General features: G+C 44.4%; 1 protein-coding gene and 1 long non-coding RNA gene across 3 annotated transcripts in view; one reads left to right on the forward strand and one right to left on the reverse strand.

Annotated features, from left to right (window-relative positions):
- The window catches only part of LOC148338900 (uncharacterized), a 78,530-nt gene that overhangs the window by 52,602 nt on the left and 2,440 nt on the right, over positions 1–23,488 (forward strand). The window contains exon 5 of the long non-coding RNA XR_015842943.1: positions 16,949–17,083. This is a non-coding gene — a long non-coding RNA (uncharacterized LOC148338900). The remainder of the gene's footprint in view (positions 1–16,948; positions 17,084–23,488) is intronic.
- gba3 (glucosidase, beta, acid 3) lies at positions 19,335–23,329 on the reverse strand. 2 transcript variants are annotated; one of them, XM_088292368.1, is made up of 6 exons: positions 23,172–23,329; positions 22,517–22,741; positions 21,947–22,308; positions 20,329–20,769; positions 20,136–20,259; positions 19,335–20,072 (listed from the first exon to the last, which is right to left on the reverse strand). In XM_088292368.1, exons 1-6 carry the CDS (start codon positions 23,224–23,226, stop codon positions 19,870–19,872), a joined length of 1,410 nt encoding a protein of 469 aa, XP_088148494.1. In that variant the 5' UTR covers positions 23,227–23,329; the 3' UTR covers positions 19,335–19,869. The 2 variants fall into 2 exon arrangements, with proteins under 2 accessions (XP_088148494.1, XP_088148493.1); XM_088292367.1 differs by having other exon boundaries at positions 20,136–20,276.

Here is a 23,488-nt window from a genome sequence, read left to right on the forward strand (position 1 = left end):
GGGACAATGTTAAATACGTACAATTGGGCAAGTAATTCGATTAATAAGGCTTAAAATGAGCACGGAGGCTAAACTGAAAGCTCCAATCCCCCGCTCATCCTCTGAGAGTCTCAACTGGAAACTGTTTCTGTTCAAAGTTTAAATGGAGGCTGGGAGGAGGAAAAAAAAAAAAAAAAGAGTTTTGCACTCAATTCCGACTTGAATCCCTCCTGCTCATCTCTCGCTGCTCACTAGACTAAAAAAAGATATTTAACACGAGTCATAACGAAGCAAACTTGTAAAGCTTTGCGAGCAGAAGACGGAGGGGGGAAAAAAAAAAAATCAGAGGGGATGAGAAGAAGCGCTCGGATCACTTCGCGTCTATTCCGTCTTTGTGTGTGCAAGTTTGATGTCAAATTGACTTTGATTTGGCTCGTTGTGCCGTAAAAGATCCCTTTGGTACCTGAAGCTTCCAGAAAAAAGAAACCGTATGGACCAAACTCGCTCGGCTGGATGGGGGGGTGGAATTTCCCCCCAGAAGAGTCGAAGTAATGAACAAGACTAAAGGTGTGTTCAAGCAGAAAGTGAAGCCAATTTTAGCCATGCATTCAGTCCAATTTCAACGCCGGAATCGCTTGTGTAGTCTGCAATTATTCGGCCCCAAACATCGATTGCACCGACAGCTCGGCTCCGGCTTGTTTACTTCCCTCTTAGCGCAAATCCTTTCCTTTTCCTTTTAGTCTTCCCGTCGCGTTAGCGCGCTGCTAATTTATCTCCGAGCACAAGTTAGAGTGGAGAGCGCTCGCAAAGTCATTACTTTGCGAGCGCGCTTTCGTCAAAAGTTAACAGTATGTGTCAAAAAGTTGGGAAATAATAAGACGCCCGTTCAATGCAAGCGTCCTCAAATGCAGCACTGATTAAAAAAAAAAAAAAAAAAAAAAATGAGGACTGATAGAGGTGAAATTATATCACCAAAAGAGGGAGTGTAATGAACCCTTTCACCTCCATTAAGCCTGAAAATTGGTTGTGGAGCACTTTAACTCTCCAAACAAGCCCAACTTTTTTGGAACAGGAAAAAAAAAAACGCCCCCCACCCTTCCCTCCCTCACATGTACTTTACATATTTTCAACTTGTTCATTTTCTTTTTAGAATGCAAGCAGCTTACGTTGTGTTCATCAGCTCAGTTTTGGAAGAATAACCACGACATTATATGCGCACACTCAAAGAGAATACTGATGGTTGCTCGGTTCACTATTCACAAATTCAGCTTTTCTTTTTTTTACGGGGGGAACGTATACTTTAATATTTTCTAAACGCTGCAACCATTCGTAGCATTCAGTTGTAGTTTTGCCACAAGATGGCGCCAAAGTCCTGGATAAAAGGATTAACGTTGGAATTTTAACATTAATACTTTGGAAATTAATTGGCGCCTCTCTGAACATGTGCACATGCGCAGGCGTCAAAGCGAATTACAGAATGTGCCCAACACGTTTACCTCCAGATTTCATTTTAATGATCAATCAAACAAGCGGTGCGCCGCTGTAGCCTTTTGCCAACTAAAGAGCTTGGTGCAGGTGTCTACATTTTTCTAGTGAAGAAAAATTATCCCACGCTTACCAAAGACGGATTTATACGTCTTTTTTTTTTTTTACGCGTGTCCTGGAGGGTCTCACTCAGCTTCTGACTGAAGTATAAGAATTTAGTCAAATGTCCACCTCTGACCACTGTGTGTACGTTTTCATCAGTTTTTGTTTGTCTGTTTGTTTTTGCCATTGACGGCAGGACTGCCACCGGCTGACTTTGCATATGCCGCTTGTGTCAAGAGTGTGGACCACTTGCGGGTTTCAAAGCGCTGCATGTGTGTGTTGTTGTCAACCAATCCAGGCATGCAATATTCAACCAATTCCTCTCCGTTTCATCCCTTCCTCCTTCCACTCCAAGCAGATTAATTACTGCCCTGCTGGAAGTGTGGCGGCGAGAGAGAGAGAAAAAAAAAAAAAGGCGCTTGAAATGCAATGTCCGATTGCGCCGTGCCGCTCGTGCCGCGCCTCTTTTGCGTTTGCGGCAAGGAAGGGGGAGGGGAGGTGAAGGGAAGGTGATGTGGTGGAGGAGTGGGGGGGGGGCATGTTTACGAGGGCCGACCAAGGGGTGAACTCCCAGAGCTTGGAGTGATAAAACGCCCCCACTTACATGGAGACAGGCGCGGTGTTTTATGGACTACACAGGATCCGTTGCCTTTTTTTTTTTTTTTCTTTCCACGAGTATGCTTTGATGGTAATAATATCTAGAAAGTACAGGCTCTGTCTGTGGCGCTTATTCCTGAAATGTAACATGGGAGCGCCTTGACATTTACTTCATCTATAGTATGCATTCCTCCTTATGGGACAAGCTCGCTGGCAGGCAGGGGAGCAATTTCAGAGCCAAAGCGGTGCTGCCAAGGAGGTGTCAGCAACAACTGGCAAAGTAACATTGAGGGGGGGGGGGGTCTTCACTGTGCCCCCTCTTCACATCAAGGGTGTTCTCATCCAAGGTGACGCAATAAACACAGAATTAAAGCATTTATCGGCTATATTGCGGATAAATGCGGTTTGAATACGTTTGAAAGCTTCGAACTAAATGAAGATAATTTCTCATGATTAATGTGCATTTTTTGCAAAAAAAAATTGTTTTTAAATTGTCCACTGTATTGTACAAGGATCGATAAAAATTTGTAAATGTTTTCTCGTTTCAGAGAATTTTGGAGAAGACCAGTTCTGTGCTCGTATCGTGAAGTTCGTCCGTAGGGTCACGCGTCAGTTAGCCACGTTAGCCTACTAGCATTGGCCGAAAGACGTTTGCAGCACGTAAAATGCCCACCTAAGGTCATGTTTTTGGCTATTTGCATATTGAAGAGTCAGCCAGCGCAACGATTGTTGCTCCTTGCAAAGTTACCGCGGTCGGATGTGGAATTTGTTGAAATGTGCCATTATTTTTTTAAAGCCACTAGATGGTGACGTTACACTGACTTTTCTTAAGATTCTACTTGTTTGGTGAATGCCAGTCCAGTATTTCAGTGCGGCATATGTGGAGGTGAGACAGAGTGCAGAGCTCCAGGATAACTTTTTTTTTTTGTTACTTTACACTCGTCAATATTTATTCCACTCACTTTCACTTTATTTCTGATGAACGTATTGAAGAAAAGCAGAAGTTTGTTGGTATCCCCAAATATTCAAGAGTAGAAATATATATATTTTTTAATATATCAGCAAATTTACCGGTTCCACTGGCGCGAGTTGATAAATTGTCGTTCCACTCTCTCAAATTTTAGGGGCAAAATGTCACCACTAGGTGGCAGTCAGGCACAGTTCATTCACAAGGTAACTCAATGTGCTTCACACAATTAAAAGTACATGTAAAAGAAGTTTGAAACATGTGAATTAAAGACATTTCGAAGTTTGGTATGCAAATTAAAAAGTAGACGGCTGAAATTATAGGCTGGTGCATGTTGGATGAATGTGTAGTGAGTGACGTGAGGTCCTCGCTTGGTCTGCGTGTGAGCATCAGTCCGATAGTTTTGGCTTACAGCAGCTCTGCGAGTGTTCTCATTTTGTATTAATCATCTGATTGTTTGACTGCTGAAAGTGCGGCCAGGCATTCGTAAAACTTTTTTTTTTTGGGGGGGGGAGCTGGAACGGATTAATTGCCTTCTCACAAGATGCCTCTCCGTTTTCCTCCGGATGCATTCCATTTAAAGACATTTTGAAAAGTGACGGGAGGCCCACGGGCGGCAGGGCAAAGGTGCGGGCCGGCGCCGTGCGCTCGGGGTTAACTGGGCTGGGAGGTACGTGCGACGAGGGAGGCCATCTCGGCCCACAATGACCGAGCGGCGGATCGATGCACTAAAAGGCGAAGGCAAAGGTCGGGTTGCTCTGTGGCAGCTCGGGGAATCACCGTGACAGCCACCGGGAAGAAAATGCTGCGGAGAGTCGAGTGGGGGTGGAAGGAGGCAACACCTTCTAGAGCACGAGACCATAAACGCAAAAGCTCACGTGTGCTTAAGTGGAAGCAACACGACAACTGCAACTATTGGCCCAAATGATTCGATTCCGGAGGCGACGTTTGGTTTGTTTGGCCCAAGAGCTCCCCCTGCAGTTGGACAATCGTTCTTGGGTTCGGTACCTTGTGGTCATCCGCCATCATGGATTACAATTATTCTTATGAAAATTTCTAATTATGTTATCAATTGAAATCCGCTTGGTAGGATTTCGAATTGCACCGATGACTTGACTTTGAGTTATTTGAGTGGAACAAGATAAAATATAAGTCAAGAACGAATATATCGCAGAGAGGTGTCTCTCGCGCAGGAGTTAATTTGCAGAACAGAAAAATATTGTTGCACGCTTGACAATTGCGATAAATTCATGCATTTTTTTTTTTTGCTATTTATGTTGTTTATTACTCATTCCAGTCCTGAACGTGTTGAAATGTTTGTGTTGAGGCCTTGAGGATTCAGTATTGGAGTTTTATTTATTTGATTTTTTGAATGAAGAAGGGGCATAGACATAAAAAGCTGTCGCTTCACCCTTTGCCTTTGAACATTGTTGTTTTTCAAATGACTCCTTGAAAGCAAATTAAATAAAAAAAATTCACATGAATTTTTTTGTACCAGTGGGGGTCGCAGGTCAGCTGCAGCATACACTCATCTCCGTTTTACGTGTCAAAGAACTCCAAATGCTGAAGAGTAACAATAGCACCGACTCAAATCGTCCTGGCTGGTCCGCCGCTACAATAGAGCACAAAAGTAGATAATCCGGGGTCACTCCGTTTAAAAACAGACAAGCGACCCTCCCTGTTCCATCCTCCAAATTCTTCTGAAGCGGTTATTGTGAGCTCAGCTATCTACATATTGTTCCTTCGAGGCGCTGGAGGGATTATTTGCACCTTGCAAGGATGAAAGCGTCCTCGCAAAGGCTGCACAGGCTCAGGGATCAATCTGGTTGATAGGATTTGTGCGGACGTCCGCTTTGAATATCATTTCTGTCAAGTGGCGAGACGAGGCCTGAGAAAGCAAAGAAAGAGCACCCGACCGAGCCTTCAAACCAAAACGAAAAAAAAAAAAAAGAGACTGCATTCGGACCGGGCTCATTTACCTGACTTAATCCAACTGGAGCGTCTGACAATTCATATTCATCGAATGCCGTGACAGAAACATGTCAAGCAAAATTCATCACACCCAGCAGAGATCCTGATTAGTAAATGGATTATTTTATGCAAATGTCTTCAGATTTGTTTTGCTAGTCCAGAGAAGGGAAAGAAAATTTGGAATTAAAGAAACGGTGCGGCGAGAGAAAGCTTTTGGAATCACAACCAAGTATTTATTGTATTATCGAATATTTTTCGCCATCATGCAGGTATTATTTATGTCCACCAGGGGTCACCATCATAACATTATACACTGTAGTATCTGTGACGGTGTGTGCGTGTGTTCCCTTTAAAGGCGGACCTGATTTTGTCAAGTGCCGAGGAAGTTAACTTGCTTTAGCTTCTTTGCGTGCAGACGGCATTCGTTGAGGCCAAGAATGTGCTTGCGTTTATGTATTTTGGTAGAATTTGTTCAGGAAAAAAAAAACAAAGTGCACCAGCGGCTGATTTCCATCTTCCCTCTTTCTAATTTACCACGACTGTACTTTTTAATAGGCGGCACGGTGGACAAATGGTTGGCATGATGGCCTCATAGTTCTGAGGTGCAGGGTTCGGTTCTGACTGCGGGCTTCCTGTGTGGGAGTTGACATTATCTCCCCCGTGCCTGCGTGGCTTTCAGAATCAGAATCGGAATCAGAAATCCCTTCGGGTACTCCGATTTCCTTCCACACTCCAAAGACATTCATCGTACATTGATTGGTCGCAGTAAATTATCCCCAGGTGTGATTGTCAGCGCCGATGGTGGTTTGTCTTTGTGTGCCCTGTGATTGGCTGTCAACCAGCTCAGGGTGTAACCCCGCCTACTGCCTGAACACAGCTGGGATAGGCACAAGCACCTCCGCGACCCTCGTGACGATAAGCGGCTCAGATAATGGATGAAAGGATGTTGGCTCATTGTACGACAACTTCTTTCAATGATGCCAAATTTTGGACATTCTGACTTTCATGCACTCTTTCCTCCAAGTAGCAAAATAGTGGGTGCAAAATCCCGTCATATCGTCAATAATCTGCGATCCGAGGAGGTTTGGAAAAAAAAAAAAGATTTGGTGATGCACTGAACCCACAAAATAAATCATGACATAGCAAGGGACAACTTTCTGAGACGGCAGATTAGTTGGACTCAGCAAGAGGCTGAACAAAAAATGTCAACAGCTGATAAAGACGCCAGCAAATGAAGAGAACAATCTGTTCGAATGAACTCATATGATATTTATCTTTTAAAGGTTGCTCAGTGTTTGTCATAGTTTTGGCCAGCAGAGAAGGCCTTGCTGGCCCTGACCACTCAGCCCTGCTTTCTCCCACATCAACAAACTGATTTGCGAGATGCCGCTGCAGATAAATTTGATGAGTGCCAGATTGAGGGAGCAAAGGAGCGCCGCCGCCCACCGCCGCAACCCCTGCTGTGCATTCAAATTGGTCTGCTCAATTTGACAAGCCACTGTAGAGAAATTCTCCGGGATTAGGTTGCGTGATGTTGTTTATTTATGCGAGATCTTTTCAGCGCGCTGTCGGCGCTGACAAAACTCCTCTCGGGGCGGGAGAGAGCTGACCCTTTTTATGATGCGCTCATCCCTCATCTTGGCCGCACTGGAGACTCGGCTAATGCGCGGGTGCATGTGCTGATTCCTGAATGCCTTCAAATATAATCTTGAAGTGCAGCGTTATTAATACACTCGGCTTCTTTTGCGCTAACCCGACACACATTCAAATGCCCAAAAAAAAAAAAAAAAAAAATGCCCGCTCGTCAAAATAACGCCAGAACGACACTTGTTACTTTGACTTTGGAGTTGAATTCCTTCCGTGAAACTCAAATGAATCCGTTCCAGTTCCTTCCTTGCTTGTATTTTCCCATTTGGCAAACGACGACTGTGGTTTAAAACTGGCCTAAAAATTGAGGATGTTTGACCACGTTTTTTTTATTATTTTTTTTTTTATTCACTCTTTAAGTACTCAGCGATATCAACAGCTCTAGCACTTTTGACATACAGAATTTCATTTAACAAAGACACAAAAGAATGACGCAAATGACGATTTGCCGACTGCCCCAGTCTAGCGCCAACTACTGCCGAGGCGGGTTCATGCATGCATGCATCCATCCGTTATCTGTTCCGCTTGTCCTCACAAGAGTTGCGGGGGGGTGCTCGCGCCTATCCCAGCGCTCACACTCACACCTAGGGGCAATTTAGAATGTTCAATCAACCTGCCATGCATGTTTTTAGAATGTGGGAGGAAACCAAAGTACCCGGAGAAAGATTTTGAAGATATTAAATTATTTTATTTTTTTTTACTTTATGAAAGCTTGCACAATCCAGATTTTTTTTTAAATTTTTTATGGCCATTCATCTATAGCTATGACGTTTAAGAAAAAGAAAATCCCATCTGTTCCTGTCAACACAAAAAATAAGAATCTATTTATTTTCTTCGCATGTTGTTGCCTAATGTGAATCAAACAGTCAGCTTAAAATGAAGGAGTGTGCTGTACACCGCTAGCATTTCTACGTTTGTGGCTTTTACAACAATGTGAACACGTTTGACACGTCTGCCTCCGAGATTTACGACTCATCTCTAAATATTCTTTTCCTGGGTATTGTGTAAAAGAAAGATGACCAGGACGTTCCTCTTTCCTCCCCTGAGAAGTGAGTCGTGTGCACGGGGATGCGGCTATTACTTATCATCAAAAAGTGCTTGTTTGGTGATAATAAGGGCCGGGGGGGATGGAAATCGCAGCGAAAGGGAGAAGGTGAAGGAAGCGTGAGAAAGGAGGAGAGGGTGGGGAGGGGGGGCTTGGCGATACCTGAGGAAGCAACGGTGGAATCCTCCCGTTGCTTAGCCAAGCGTTTTCTTGGCGAGGCAGAGGACGGCTTAGCCCAGAAATAGCGAAAGATAGGACACAGTGTTATTAAGCACGGTTAGAAGGGTGAAATAAGATAACGAAGAGCAAATGTGCTAGCTGTGCAATCCAGGCCAGGGAACGAGGACATTTGCTTGTAGGCTCTTGTAAACATGAAGGCAATATCATGGCGGCCGATGAAGTGCATTGGAGTCGTGTGGTGTATTTTATCTGGGCGCCGGCGAGGTCACTTGGCAACGTTGCGCCCGGAGGGCACATAAATTTCCATCTCGCGTTCAACGTGGAACATAACTCAGGTGGGGAGAAAGTTCACGGCGCACATAAATTTTGGGGTCAAATGTTACGATTGCGATGCGGCGCCGCCGCGCTCGGCCTTATCGGCCCGCCGCCGCCGCCCTCTGCAGGCCGGCCTTGTTTGTTTTATCTGCCGCCACTCAGCGATTTGAGTTTGACACGAGGTTCATGACCACTTCAATTCGCCTCGCCGCTATCTGATGATTCTGTCGCTCACCCTGCCGCCAATGTATTCAGCGGAGAGCGGCGATACGTGTCGGAGACAAAGCTCACGTCCAATCTGATTAGTGCAAAGGTTCCCCTCCCCGAACCACGCCAGCGCCCCCACCCTTGACGTGATGAACGTACGCGAGTTGCGTGGGGAAAAAAAATGCCTCATCAGAATTGCTTGTACAGTACTACCTTGACTTTCGCATTTCGGTCAATGACGTTTGTGTGAAATTGGATTGAAAAATCAGAAATTGGTTAAACAGCCCCACCCCTGAAAAGTTTTTGGGGGTGAAAAAAATAGCACTCTTGATTAAAATATAAACACATAACCGAGAATATAATATATTTGCCGTATTCATGTTTGTTCTGTTGATGTGTGCCTTTAACTCATTTAATCCCACAAATTTTCACTAGCGGAAACCCCTAAATTCCAGCGTTTTTCTGGATGTTGACTGATTTTGCGAGGCCAACAGAATATTGTTCTAATGCTATAAAAAAAAGACGTATAAATACGTCTTTGGGAGGTGGGGACTACATTTTTGATTACGTGTATGTATGTCTTATGGATTGAATGAGTTAAGGGGCGGTGCCTATTGAGTGGCAGCACAAACTGGAGTTTGTGGTTGGCTGGTTTATCCGTGTGTGAGCATCTGCGTCTGAGTTGTGGCAAATGTGGCTCTCCTTGCCCACATATGAGGGCATCACACTACCTTCACTGGGAAAGTTTCACACACAGAATTTGTGCAATGTGCGCTTTCAAGGGGCGTGGCCTAGTGAGTGACATCAGGAGCCCGAACTCCAGCTCACATCGTCGGTTTAATCCGCAATTAGTTCAGGTTTTGCATCTGAAACCATGCTTCTGATAAGGCCAATAAAGGCTGAAAGTCTCACTACTCGAGCGGCGCCGTATCTGAAGCTCGCTCGCAACATCGACCAAGCGACGGTTCAGGCGTGGAGGGGCACGTATAAGTCAAGGTAGCACTGTACAATGGATGCTGAGAAGCGTTTGCCGGAGGTAACGGAAGTCCGCCTATCCCGTTCTGTGGCGATCTTTGCGAGCAGTCCCAAGAAGAGAAGTGGCGCCTCGGAGACGGAGAGGACAGCGGAAGACAAATTGAGAGAGCGAAATAAATATCTATTTAAAAATAGGCTCTCAGCGCGGGGAGATTTGAAGATATTATCCTCAAAGGCTGCTGTGAGTGAGGCCGCGAGACGGGAAGGGCTGTCGACGGTGAAATATGGAAGGCGCCTATATTCCCTGACAGCCTTTGGCTTTTCCTGATAGCGCCGCCGCCACAAGCTCACTGCAGTGATCCATAGACTCTTTGTGGAGACTTGTGACATAAATGCTGAGGGCGAGATGCTGAAGATCCACCGCTCGCTGCCCTCATCCCCTCCCTCCGCATCATCCAGGGTGGGGGATTTTTTTTTTTTTGCCTCCAACTCATGGGGGCAGCGGCGAGGGGGCCGAGTAGACCGACTTGTCCTTGTCCCTTTTCAATTTGACAAGGCAAAGCAGCCTTGGGGGACTTTCAGGTCTATTTTCAAATTGACCATTTATAATCAGTTTTCTAAAAGGAGAAAGTGTTGTTGTGGAAAGGTGGGAGGGCGATAATACGGCAGCATGTTGTCACGCGCGTCAGCAGGTAAGACGAATGAAAAACAGATCGGCGCTGCATAAAAGAAGAGAAGGGAATTGACCTCTTCAAAAGAGAAACGAAGGGGAAATGAAAGGAAATGTACAGTATATCCTCAAGCGGATAAATATGCACAGCTTCTCTTGTAGAATTATGCAGCACCTCCCCGTGAACCCACACGGGCACAGGAAGTTGGCTTCAGTTTGACAAGGAAGCATTTATTTATTTATTTACTTATTTTATGCCGCACGCGTCAACACCTGCAAGGTCACGCCGATTTGGGCCGTGACGTCACAATTGTGGCAGCTTTGGAGGAGAGCAAGCGGCGAGCTTGGGCTTGAGCTTTTTATAAATACAGTAACTACAACAAACGACAAAAACAGACGAAATAAACGGAGAGTAAATTAATATATTGCAAGTCTGTACATGAGCAGTTAGCTTGATAAAATAACAAATTTCCACACACCTGCGTTCAAAATAAAGTACACACTTGACCTCAAATAAATGTTTAGGAAATTAGAAACACTCACAAAGACGAAAGTCTTCCATGGCTCAAGTGTTTTAGAGTACGTTTACCACGTCATGAGCTACTCTTATGCAAATACGACGATATCTTCTCTCTTTTTCTGCGGAGGTGAAATCCTCAAAGATCCGCTATTGGAACAGATGCGCTACAATCAATGAATTTGAAAACGATCCACAACAAGAAGAGGTCTTACACTTTTATCGGTAGTTTTAACAGCTTGCACTAGGCAATCGTGAATAATATACTTATTCACGAGGAAACATGAGTTTATTCAAAATCTTTGACTAACACAAACTTGTGAAATATTAATGTCTATTCAAGACATGACAGTAGTCTTGTGGGGGGCCAATTTTTTATTTTTGTGACAGGTTGGGGGGGGCACCAGATAATTCCGACAATAATGTAAAATATGTACAAAATATGTGCTCATTTTTCAATGCATGTATAATAGATCCACTATTCAATTGCAAAGGGTTTGATGCAAACAGCAAAGACTACATCTTTTTTTTCCAGTGCAGTGCACCATTATGAGCAATAACTTATTCTGTAATTTTTTGTTTGTATGTTTGTCCTGCATGTCAACAAAACAAAAAAAAATATTGAGAAAACCAAGCCGCGAGTGTTTTGGAGTCCATTGTTGTAGAGTAAGCATTTTTATAATCCCCCGCAAAGAAAACAACCCCCCATTTTTATTTTCTGAAAATTAATCAAGCGGCCACTTAGTGTGCAGGCTGCCAAGATGGCCGCCAGTTGCCAATTCCTGCGTTATATGTAGTCACAACTCATTTATAATTCCCAGCTGCTTCCTTGTTCCTTCATCGGGTCGCTTCTTGATTGGCTACATTTTGTTCCACATCTCAATTCACGGAGTCATGACTCGGAAGATTTGGCATTTGTTATCCTTGGTCGGGAAGTGGCAAAATCAAGACAAAAAATGTTTTGGTGAACCTGGCCTTAGATGTCACCGTTGTTGTGTTTTAATCGCTCTACTTCCTTTTTCAACAACAAAAAATCTTCAATCTCTTACTTGCTTAATGAGATGACCTCTTCACAAAAACAAAACAAAAAAACTTGAGGCGCTAGTGACCGCAATGACGACGACCTTTAAGATTGGCCCACAATGGGATTTTCCACGTAATGCGATATGCATCCGGTGTCACCTCTGCGCTGGTCGCCGTCCTCCCGAGATGAATCCCGATTTGGCCATAAAGCGGCGAGCCGTCAAAAGGCGCGAGCGGCGACTCATTGACATTCCCCAGGTGAAGCTCCACTTTTGCTTTGTGTAGTCACGCCGAGCCGAGGCCTTTCGCCGCGGATGAGAGGCCGCGGGCCGGTTTGCATAACGCCGCTCGATTTGGGGAGCGCCGCTTGAGCGGCTGCTCAGCGGCCCGTGGCCCGCTGGCATTTGAGCAGAGGACGTCGGAGGGGGGGGGCGGAGATTGCCTCAAGTGTCAGAGTGGCTTGGAAGGCGGCAGCTGGAGGTCGTTTGTCCGGCGCATTGATTCCACCGTGAATGGCCGCCCCCCCCCCCCTCTTCCTCACACCACCTTTCATTCTCTCGAAGCATTGATCCAAGACCATTCCACAATGCGTGTGCCACACGGGGGAATTGGGAGTGCGGGTGTCAATGTGGCATAGTTTTAAACAAGCAGATTTTCAATCAGGACGCCACATCGCGCGATACAAAATACACATTGTTGCTTCGAGGTCATTTGGAGTAACCCATTTCGTTATTGGGGGGGAGTTTATAAACGTGAGAGCATTGGAATTCCAACGGAAGTCAATACAAGTGAAAATCCGATATACTGTGTGTGCTGATGGCGCGGGGAGGGGGGGGACCCTCACTCCTACACGGCATCCCCAAATGCTCACAGAGGCAGATTTCCCATGCCTTTTAGCATGTCACCCTGGCGATGAATCACCGATATAGCGCCCGTTTTTTGTTTTTTTTTTCTGTTACCGGGCCACCGCAAAGGCTTTTTCATTACAGTAAGAGGAAGGCACGGTGAGGATGGGAGCAGGGCTGTGTTTGTAGAAAGGAGGGTCGGGGGAGTCGGGTTGGTTGGGTTAATTACAATAACAATGGGGGCGGCCCAAAGAAAAAAAAAAAAAGGATAGAAGGTTTGGCATGGCAGGGGTTGAGTCGCTCTCATTTGTTTCAATAAGGTAAATTGATTCCTCTGTCCTCTGGTGCCATTTGCATCGCATCCATTTAGCATTTGTCGGCCCACTCTCCTCCCACGCTTTGACACCTGCACACCCACGGCGCACACGTGTGGAGGACGCGGCAACATCGGTGGGGAGGTCGCAGTTTTGTGGGAAAAAATCGGTTATTACTCTAACTAAAGAAAGTACGGATACTGAGTACGAAGTGGCTCAAGTGCAAATTGTGACGGAGCAAAATTTGCCCGACCAATGAACAAATAAGTCAAGGAGCTGTGTAGGATTTTGTGGGCCTTTTATTTTGAAGTTGGCCCAGCGAGTGATTTGACTTTCTTTGCGACTGAAATTGCTATGTTCGATCAATAAACAAATAAATGCAATCCAAGCAATGTGCCGTATCTTCCGGACTATAAGCCGCTACTTTTTCCAAGATTTTGAACCATGCGGCTCATACAACGGTGCGGCTTTTATGTGGATTTTTCTTTCACCGGGAGGGAGCGCTCTATAGTTCAGAAAATGTTATTTTTTTAAATTAATTAATTAATTTATTTATTTATTTTTTACAGGTGTGCCTTATAGGCTGGAAAATACGGTAATTGTGAAGGTAGCCTTGTTGTGCCGACCTTTGTCTTTATTTTTTTATTTTTTTTTGCTCTCCCTTCTTTTGGAACTTGAGGAAATCGGCAAATTGACGTCACTCGTGACGTCACTTCCGTGTTAGCAGTCAATATGAACCCCCCGATTGGATCAAAAATGTTGCAATAAAAGGGCAATTAATCAATATAGAGGTGTATTTTATTCACTGTTTGTCTCATTTCCGAGCTAAACTAATTAATTACTGCAACCACTATCCCGTTCAGGTTAAAAGAGAACCCAAGGCAAAAATTTTCTTTGAGACCCCGGTAGTCAATCGACAATATTCGGATTAATATTGAGCTCATAGAATTAAAAAAAAGAAATTCCGCTTTCACATCTGAGTCTTGCACATATGTGACTTACTTGCACCTCTGAAAATAATACTTCTGTGCTAGCCTCACTGCCACGGAAACGCTCAGAGGTGCGAAGACGTTAAACTCTCAGCATTGCGGTTCCATCATCAGTCAGCGCCAGGGCAGATGAGTGACGAGCCGGCGCGTTGACAATCGGCCTGCGGGCTCCTCATCGGCGCATTTCCTCGTTGCAATCAACATGCTAACATGGAAGCTGTCATGCGGAGTTAACGACAGTTGACGTGGAAGCCGTGACCGATAATTTGGCGTTAACTGGACCTCATTTGCAAATAAGGGCCGCGTGACATTCCGGTGCGCCACCAGATGGCGCTGTTGGTGTTGTACTAACCTACTTTTGAGTTGAAATGCACATGCGCTCGACAATTTGATTTGGTGTTCCTTGACATAGCGTGACTGTACGTGCTTTGACACATTTCTAAAAACAAGTACAATACAATAATAAAATATCGAACTTTTAAGGGGGGGGGGGAATGCTCTTACCAAAAAAAAAATAAAAGTGCCTGGTACGAAGAAATATGTTGACAGATGCAGAACAAGCATGCTGCTTCACAGCGAGCAAATATTGCACCCAAGTTTATATTTGACGCACAAGATTTATAGCAGCAAAACTCGTCATTTGCTACAAGAGGCATTGAACTCACCAAGCATTTCCCCAGCTGACATCAACTCTGGCTGATGTGCTATTTGTTATCTGGAGCTCTTGGCATGAACACAAATAGCCTGAACATGTAAAGAAAACGGAGAGAAAACCAAAAAAAAAAACACAAAAAACTGCATGACTGCTCGTGTTTTTTTCTCAAGTGGAGCTTTGTCTGCCTAAAAGAAATCCTTGTCACACGGACTTTGAAATCCACTCGCAAAAGGAGGAAATCTGCCATCTTGAGAGTCCATATATACAGTATAGCGGTCCCTTGAGATACAAGTGCCTTGACATACGAGTTTTGGGTTGGAAACTCGGGTAGGACTAAATGGAGCGTTCCTAAAATGGTTCCGTTTCCACTCGGAGGAAAGTCGTTATTTTGTGATCATTGGAAGGTTTGAATATGATCGATATGAGCCATGATGTGAGATCTCTCAAGGGTCAGTCATTGGCCCCCTTTAGTTCAGCGTGCTTGTGCTACCCTTGGGTCACATTTTTGCTCTCATTTATCAACATCCCCAAATGACAATCGTTCAATTAAGGTGCTGTGTAATTTTCTAAAACAAATTAATGACCGACTTTCACAAACCAGATCAAATCATTGATTAAAAATCTTTCACCATCTGAAAACATCCATATTGAGGTGTTGTATGCTCCAAGCAGACCAGGAGAAGTTTATACGTGCTTTTATCTCCAGTAGACTTGACAGGTCTGGAATATTAGCAATATTACGGTTGCACAAATATGCTCATATTCCAGTTTTTAAAAATCGCTTCGGTTACTCCAGAATATTTGGTCATATAAAAGCATACCTGAATTACCCTTTTGAACGGAACATTTGTATTCTGTGTTTCCGAAACAGAAATTTTGACCTCAACCCGAATATTAACGGCATGTAAAAAAATAGTCATTGTTTGTCAGCACCGAAGTCAGTCGCAAAACTTTGACAGCAGGCCCAGATAAAAATTACACATTTCACTCAGTTTTGTTTTAATACAGCCACAATATTATTGCAAGACTTTTGAAACCAACATACCACAATATTTATAATACCGTTACATCACTATGAAAAACACATCAAATTTGGTGAGTAAAACATCGCCATATGCAGAGATTCTCTGTTCTTTACATTTATTTTAAGCCCGACGATTAGCATTTAGTGTAAACACCGACAAAAAGCTCCGCGAGGAATACGGGACTCCCCGCAAATGCAAACCCGTTTATGTTTAGCAAACACTTAAGCGGCCCCCACCTGCGGAACTCGGCATAATACCAGCGGAGGGCCCCTCGACTCGTCCCAGACAATTAGCGCTCTCCCCCGGATCAACAGTTGGCGGCGTCGGGAGCAGAGGGCCCTCCCGCTGCGGGTGGGCGCGTGAGAAAGCACTTCTGATTTCTATTAAGTGCCGGAGATTAAAAAGGCGTCTTGTAGGTCGGGTCGGGCCGGTGTTCATTTGAATGCATTAGCGGGGTCCGAGGCGAGATAATTCTCTCATTAGCACCACTCAAACCCTGAGTGACAACACGGGTGAGAAGGGGAGCATGTCGTACAACACTTCGAGTTAATTAGGCCGCCGCTTCTCGGCTCCTCGCGCCGCCGCCGCCGCATTCCCCAACTTGGACTACGGACACCATGGCTCGGACCGCAATAATCCAGTCGTTCGCCGCGTATTCACAAATTCACTCATTTGCCCTTTTTATCCAGCGAAACATATCCCGTCTTTAAAAAAAATAATAAAAATAACCTAATCTTGGTGTTTGTATTCTTTACGTTGCCATTTGTCCACATAGGCAGCTTTGAATATTTTTAACATTTTATCCTGGTTAGCTCGCTAATATTATGCTAACCCCCAACTATCAAATGGGCGATAGTTCCAGGAATCGTGAAAAATGAGTAATTGATTCCCTAAAAATATTCATAACTGCCTAAACATGTGTACATGTACACGGGACGGGCGCCGCCGATACGCTGAGTACGGAGCGCCATCGTCCGTGCGCAACATCTCGTCCATGGGAACGCTTTGCGATATCATCGCGAGATCACGGTGTGTTGGTTTTAGAGCGGTCACTTTCAAAAGGAAGTGGCTGGTGACTGTTTTGGATCGTATTCACCGCCGGACTTATTCATTTTAAATAACTTGTAAGGAAATGTGTCAACTGTCAAAATCATCCGGACTGCTTGTTATCGTGGAGGAGCGCGAACCGCTAGCATGCTAGTGCTACGCCCGTGACTTGTAAGTAAATACGTCACGAATCCTCGTTAGAAATGACGTACAACTTTACTATTTAAACGCCATATGACCAATGTCGTCTGATAAATTTGTCACCGAGAATGCACAAAATGCAAATTTATTTTTGTGGTTGCCGTCTCAATCACAGAGCATGTGTGTGTGTGTGTGTGCGTGTTTGTATGAGACGGCAGGTTGTGAAGCGAACTTCTCTTTTCTACCTTTTAGAAATGAACGAACGGTTCACGTGGAAAGGTTTTAAAAACCTTTCTGAAGCTACCAAATCTACTGTCCCTCACCAGATGACGTCATCTATCGATCTATCTGTCTGTCTGTCCGACTCTGCAGCAAGAAGCTCAAGTGGTAAGTGTGCCTCCTAAACATTTCTTGTGCTTTGGATTTGAATTGTGGGTGCTCAGACTTTCTCCAGCATTCCAAAACCGTGCATATGAAACAACCATAGGATGGGAAACATAAGAAATATATATAAAAATAAACAAATATAGATTTTTCTGTTTTAATTTCTTTCAATATAAGTAATTATATGTATTCGAGTTACATTAATATTTTGGCACTTTAATTATATTTCTAACTACATTTTTTACTAGTAACTGTATGTATGTATCCATTAAACAAATGCAACACCCCCCCCCCCCCCCCCCCCCCACACACACACACACTCATGCACGCAAAAATGTCAAGACACGACAATTTCGATATCGGTTTCCATCTGATTTTTCAGCTTAGTGCCCCCAAATGGGGAGCATCGTCCCTGCATGCTCATGTTGCAAAGAATCTGCGTTACTTTCTGCTTCCAACCCAAGCTAAAGTTAGTTATTCCCCACCATAAAAAGCGTGTCTCTCAATTGAGATGCATCACTTCTTGTGCCATCTTACCCAAATTGTGACGTGTTTATTTATTGTTGTTCCGCTTTAACGCCGGCTTACAAGAATGACGAGCTCCGTGTAACGAGTCCGCCACCAATCTGTCTGTGTTCTTGACATTATCGCAAAAGATAAGACTTCGCTCCCAAGCTCGTTTCCCGAGGAAATTCGCAGTAGATGATCTTTTTCTTTTTCTTTTTGCCAGCATTGTGTGTGAATATTGGGAGCACGAGGTTATGCACACGTCATTAGTCGCTCGGATTCCGCCCTGATAACTAAAATAAAAAAAATAAAAAATTGCATCTTCTATTCTTACGACGGTCCTATAAATTGTCTTCCCCCTTTTTCTGGCTCCCATTCGCTTGCGCTTCTCATGTCATTGTTCCCACTCAACTGTGTTTGGCTCATTTGCCAACACACACACACAGGTGGTGGCGGGCGCTGCGCATACACCTCGAATACAAATTCGTGCACCTCCCCTCGGCCAAACTTGAATATTCTAAGGGGCTTTCAATTTTTCAGGCAGGTCCGCGAACCCCCTCCGCCCCTCCTCAGTGGTGCCGTCACACTCAAGAATTTCGTTAGCCGGGGTCATCGGCATTCCCAAAGGGGAGCGTTTGACTGGGAAAAAAAGGAAACTATTTGAGCTGCCTTTCTACTCAGCGTCTGTCATAATTCCACTTCCTGTCTTCCAGGCAGAACCCCACTTATACCCCCCCCAACCCACCCACTCTGTCTGTAAGCGTTTTTCATAACTCTGATGTCACGCTTGCGACATCCAAACACGGCTCGGAAGACTTGGAAAAGGAGAGCAAACATTTTCCGTGTTCTTTCGGCGCTGGCGTGAATTCTCTGCAAAGTAGGTCAATGGGATTGTCAAAGTTTTCTTTCTCTCTTTCCTCCACTCAATAGCAAATGAGCAATTGGATTGAGATTTGAGATTTTGGTGGGGGGGGGGGGGCGCCGTTTCTTCATCTTGAAATGGAACCAACAATCTAATTAGAGATTCCTAATGGGAATATGCAAATGAGGCTAATCGGTAAATAGAAAAAGGTCATTATTTGCCACAAGTTGGCACGTTGGCGGGGGGGGGGGAATTTTGAGTTCACAATTCCCTGCTAAATTATTAAGATAATTTAGAATAACTCAATAAATCCTGAATATTTCCTAATGCTTGTCCAATACAAATGGACCTGCCTTAGTCATTTTCTGAAATGTTCCTCGGGGTAAATCTCCGCCCGCAGTGCATGTGATGGAATGTAACAATTAAACGTACTAATTCATTGTCAAAAGCAACTTATCTGCGCGTGTGATATATCTGGCGCGTAATTGGAAAGCACATTTGGAAATGCTTTCCTCTTTGACTCTAATCACAATGAATTGGCTCCGAGTAATGAATTGAAGTGCGATATTTGAAGTTTGGCCGCAGGGGTGAACCATTCCAACGCTAATTGATATATTCGTACGAGCGCCAGTCGTTAAGCGTGACCGCGGCGAGACGAGTGGACGCGTGTTTACTAAAGGATCAATCCTCAGACTCCAACAGGGTTCTCAGATATTCAAATGTGCGCTTCAACTTTGGAGCCCGCAGGAGCCCACAAAGAAGTTGGATTATTCATGGCTCCACAATAGCGTGCCGTTCATCATAAGACAAAGGAGAATCTCACTGGCTTTGACGTAGATGGAGAGAGGCCACGGGGGTGTTATTATTCACACGTGTGCCGAAAAAAAAAAAGAACGCGGAGCCAAATGGGTGGCACGGTGCGACACGCTTATGAATGCAAATAAAGTCTCTCCGCGGCGAATATAAATGACATTTTCTCCCGAGTGGGAGCATGAATATTAACTGTTGTACACCTATGATGCATCGCGCTACTTATTGCTACACTGACAAGGTGCGTTCCATAAAAGGCCACATGTCAGAGAAGAACAGCACTCCTCCGAGTTTGCCATTTCTAATGATTTGCAAAAAATAAACATGCCGGAGGAGTTGAGTGTCCTGCAAAAACAACAAAAAAAAGTAGTAGCCAAATTGATATCATGCAGTCTCGAGCGTTGATTCTCATAGTTTGCTATTTGTGCGCCCTCTAGTGGTAAGCCAAAGAATCATTTTCTAAGCAGAGTTCAGTTCTATTTAACTTTTTAGTTCGTTTGATTTTAATGTTGAAGAACTGTTCACTTCTAATCTGTCATTCAGCACAATTTAAGAAGAATCGCTGAATTTTCTCTTAAAAAAAAAAAACGGATGGCAGAAGACATTGACATCATTTGGAGTGCAACGCTTTGTATTTTGAGATGATCTGTGCGTACTCCAATCCGGAGCGGTATATCGTTCGCCTCTTCTCTGCGTCGGAAAAGTCCACGTGGAACAATCCGAAGCGAAGATCGAATCCTTCGGCCCACTCGAAGTTGTCCAGAAGCGACCAGGCAAAGTACCCGCGGACATCGACGCCATCTTCTCCGATACCTGCGCCGACAAGAGACACACGTAAACTTCTGTCCGCCGACGCCAAAACATCAATCATGGTACCTTTTTCCACTTCCTGGATGGTTTCCTTGTAAAACTCCGCACGCTGAACATCCTCCATGACCAACGGCCCCGCCTGACAGAAACCATTTTCGGTGATGTACACCACTGGATTGCCAAATGTGTCCTGGAAGGCGAAGAAACCTTCTGCAAAGTTGATTTCATTTCACCTTAATGCAAACAATTCCAGTCCTACCTTGATGTAGTTGAGGAGCTTCCGCAAGCCACACGGCACCACAGCCAACCAGGACGCGCCACAAATGCTCCAAGTGGGATCCACGACTTCCTCCGTGTCCCGGTCCCACTTCATGGACATCCGCCGCTCGCCAACGCATCCATGTTTGACCTTCCGGGAAGTGTAATAGTTCAAGGCAAAAAAGTCTGCCGTGCCCAACGGCGACGGCTCATCCTCGGGGAAGGTGGGAAGTCGCGGGCCGCCGTCGTAGCCCATTTTCCTGCTTTGAGCATCGATGGCCGCCCTCATCACGTCGGGATAATCCCCGGTGAGGAAGAGCGGCCACGCCAACCATCCCAAGGTGAACGCCAAGGAACGATCCGAAGCGGCGATATCCGCGGCGTTCTCGGGACGCAGCGGCTCGAACCAGTCGCTGTTGATGGCCAGGGACGCCGCACCACCCTACGGAAAGCCCTTTGAAAATGTTTTTATTCATGTACTTGCTATCCAGCGACTAGCTTGCTCTTTGTTCTCACTCGGAAAACAACGGACTGGCTCATCTGGATCACCGGGAAAATTCCCGCTGGGTCGCTATTGAGTCAAAAGGATGCAGTATCTTAAGGTCATTTGATAGACTGCCGCTCACGGCTCACAAGTGTTCACAAGCTGAGCCATGATTGGTCGTTATCTGAAACCTGAGCAATTGTGATGTCATCATCAGTCGACAGAAGTGACACAAAATGGCCGCCCCCAGAGATGGATAAAAACGAGTGTATTTTGCTGCTTAACTGATATTCCGCGTACGAAATATTAATCAGAATGAAATGCTTAGACTAGTTAAGTCGCTTAAAATAGGTTATTGCAAATAATTTTGGGGGGGTTGACTGCCCCTTTAAAGTTGGAATATCCTCTTTTTTTTTTCTTATTTTGGTCTAATAGAGAAGCAATTCAGATAATGGATAGATAAGATTATTTTTTTTATGAATTTATTCAACACATCTTAACCATCGGTGCTAATAATTATGGAAGGCAACGTATAAAAGTATAATTTCAAATGCCATTAAAATTGTTCAATGCAAATTTCTGACAAAGGTGTCCTTCGATAACTTGACCCACACAATCAATGTCAATCAAAATCACTTTCTCACAATAATAAACATTCCTGAGAAGTCATTGTTTGCCATCCTGTCCACAGTCATGGTTTCCTAAAATTAAATCCAAACATATCTTGCGCAACGCCTTCAGAAAACAATCCGGAGCAAACATACGTAAAAGGCAGCGTTTAGAATTGTGAAGAGTGCTTTTTGATTCCAGTTGATCACTCTAATTGCTTGTTAGCAAGAAAATGTAAATCAGTGCATAAGATGGAAGTACTCGATGAGATGGTTAAAAAAAAAAAAAAGATCTCTTATCTTATCTTATCTTAAAAAAAAAAAAGCAGAGCTGCAGCAAATCAAATGACATTGTCTAGTAAATTAAACTCATCAAAATGTTTTTTTTTTTTACTTCAACTTGTATTATGAGGGTCCCCTCGTTCTACTGTTGCACTCTAATATTTTACCATCGAGGACAATAAAAGAATTAGAACACGGGCCTCGAGCTGGACTTCAAGGATGTCGATCAAACGCTTAATACGCACCTGCTTTGGCCTGTAGAACGAGTTGTAGCTGTGCCAAGCCATGACATGGGCACGCAACATGTTGTGAGCCGCCAGGTAGGCCGCCGTTCCAGCTTCTTTCAAGCCCGGCGCGTGGACGCCGTACTCGTGGCCGAACTTGGCGCACACGTACGGCTCGTTGATGGTGAGCCAGAGTTTGACGCGGTCCCCGAACGTTTGGAAACAAAAGCGAGCGTAGTCGTCAAAGATGGCGGCGATGGCGGACGCTTTCCAGCCTCCGCGCTCCTGGAGGGCTTGAGGCAGGTCAAAGTGGTAGAGCGTGACCATCGGGGACACGCCACATGACAGTAAATCATCAATCACCTTGTTGTAGTACTGGACACCTGCAGAGAAACCACATGGCTGATATTACAACTAGAGCCTGATTTATTTGAGCACTTTTCAAAATAATCATAATCGGCAAGAGTTTTGCCGTTAAACTGCTGAAAATCTTAATTTTATTTCATCACCTCATTAATCGGCCAATTAATCGGTAGTCGCAATATCAGAATTGGCATCTGCCTCGAAATATTCTGCATAGATTTCTGATACCTTTCGGATTGACATGTCGTGTGGTCCCATCGGGAAGGAGGCGGGCCCAGGAGAGAGACAGGCGGTAATGCGTCAGCCCAAGTTGCTGGATGCAACTCAGGTCTTTTTCCCACAATTCATAGCTGTTGCAGGTCTCGTCACCAGTCTGCGCCCCGCGCACACGGCCCTCCTCATGACAAAATGTGTCCCAGATGCTCGGACCCTTGCCGTCCGCCTGCCAACCTCCTAAAATAGTAAGGATTTGGGGTTCATCATATCATATAAAATGTACATTTCTGTCAGTGATTGGCTGTTATGTATTTTTTCTGGAAATTTACACAAAACATCTGCAGATTTGTCTTGGATAATATATGCTGTCACTTGAATCTTACTTTTCGAAATGCACTTTTTGGGCTTAGAAGATTGTGACACCTCTCTTAAAAAAGAATACTATCCAAACTCATATTTCTTGCAAAGTTTTATATTCTCAAATTCAAATGTTTCTCTGTGTTATTGAACGAGTATTGCGTTATTTGTAAGCATTAATGTACTGTTAAAGATTGGTGAACAAATAAATAATTGGTTGTTTTATGCACTTGGAAATGTCTGTTTTTTTTTTTTTATCAATTTCTTTTTTTTTTAATCAATGATGTACAATCGGAGTTTGCGTCCCTACCTTCAATTTGATATGCCGCAGTCGCCGCTCCCCAAGCAAAGTCACATGGAAACATGCCTTTTTGCAGGGCAGTAGTGAATTCGAATGCTTATGATTGAATTTACAAATCGTCGTAGTTTATCTTTGCGTACAAATCCAATGCCAACGAGTGACGTTAACAATCAGGAAGTGTTTCTCGTGTGACGTTTGCAACGACAGGATTTTATCCAATTCATTACTTTTATTCCCTTTCTTTGAGCGCCATATGTGGCATGATGGTAGAATCACACCGTAATTGCAATCTAAAAAAAATACTGTCATTGTTCTTTATACCCAGG

This window comes from Idiotropiscis lumnitzeri, chromosome 4, assembly GCF_059441095.1.
Source record: "Idiotropiscis lumnitzeri isolate Australia: NSW breed Sydney's pygmy pipehorse chromosome 4, RoL_Ilum_1.0, whole genome shotgun sequence".
NCBI lineage: Eukaryota > Metazoa > Chordata > Actinopteri > Syngnathiformes > Syngnathidae > Idiotropiscis > Idiotropiscis lumnitzeri.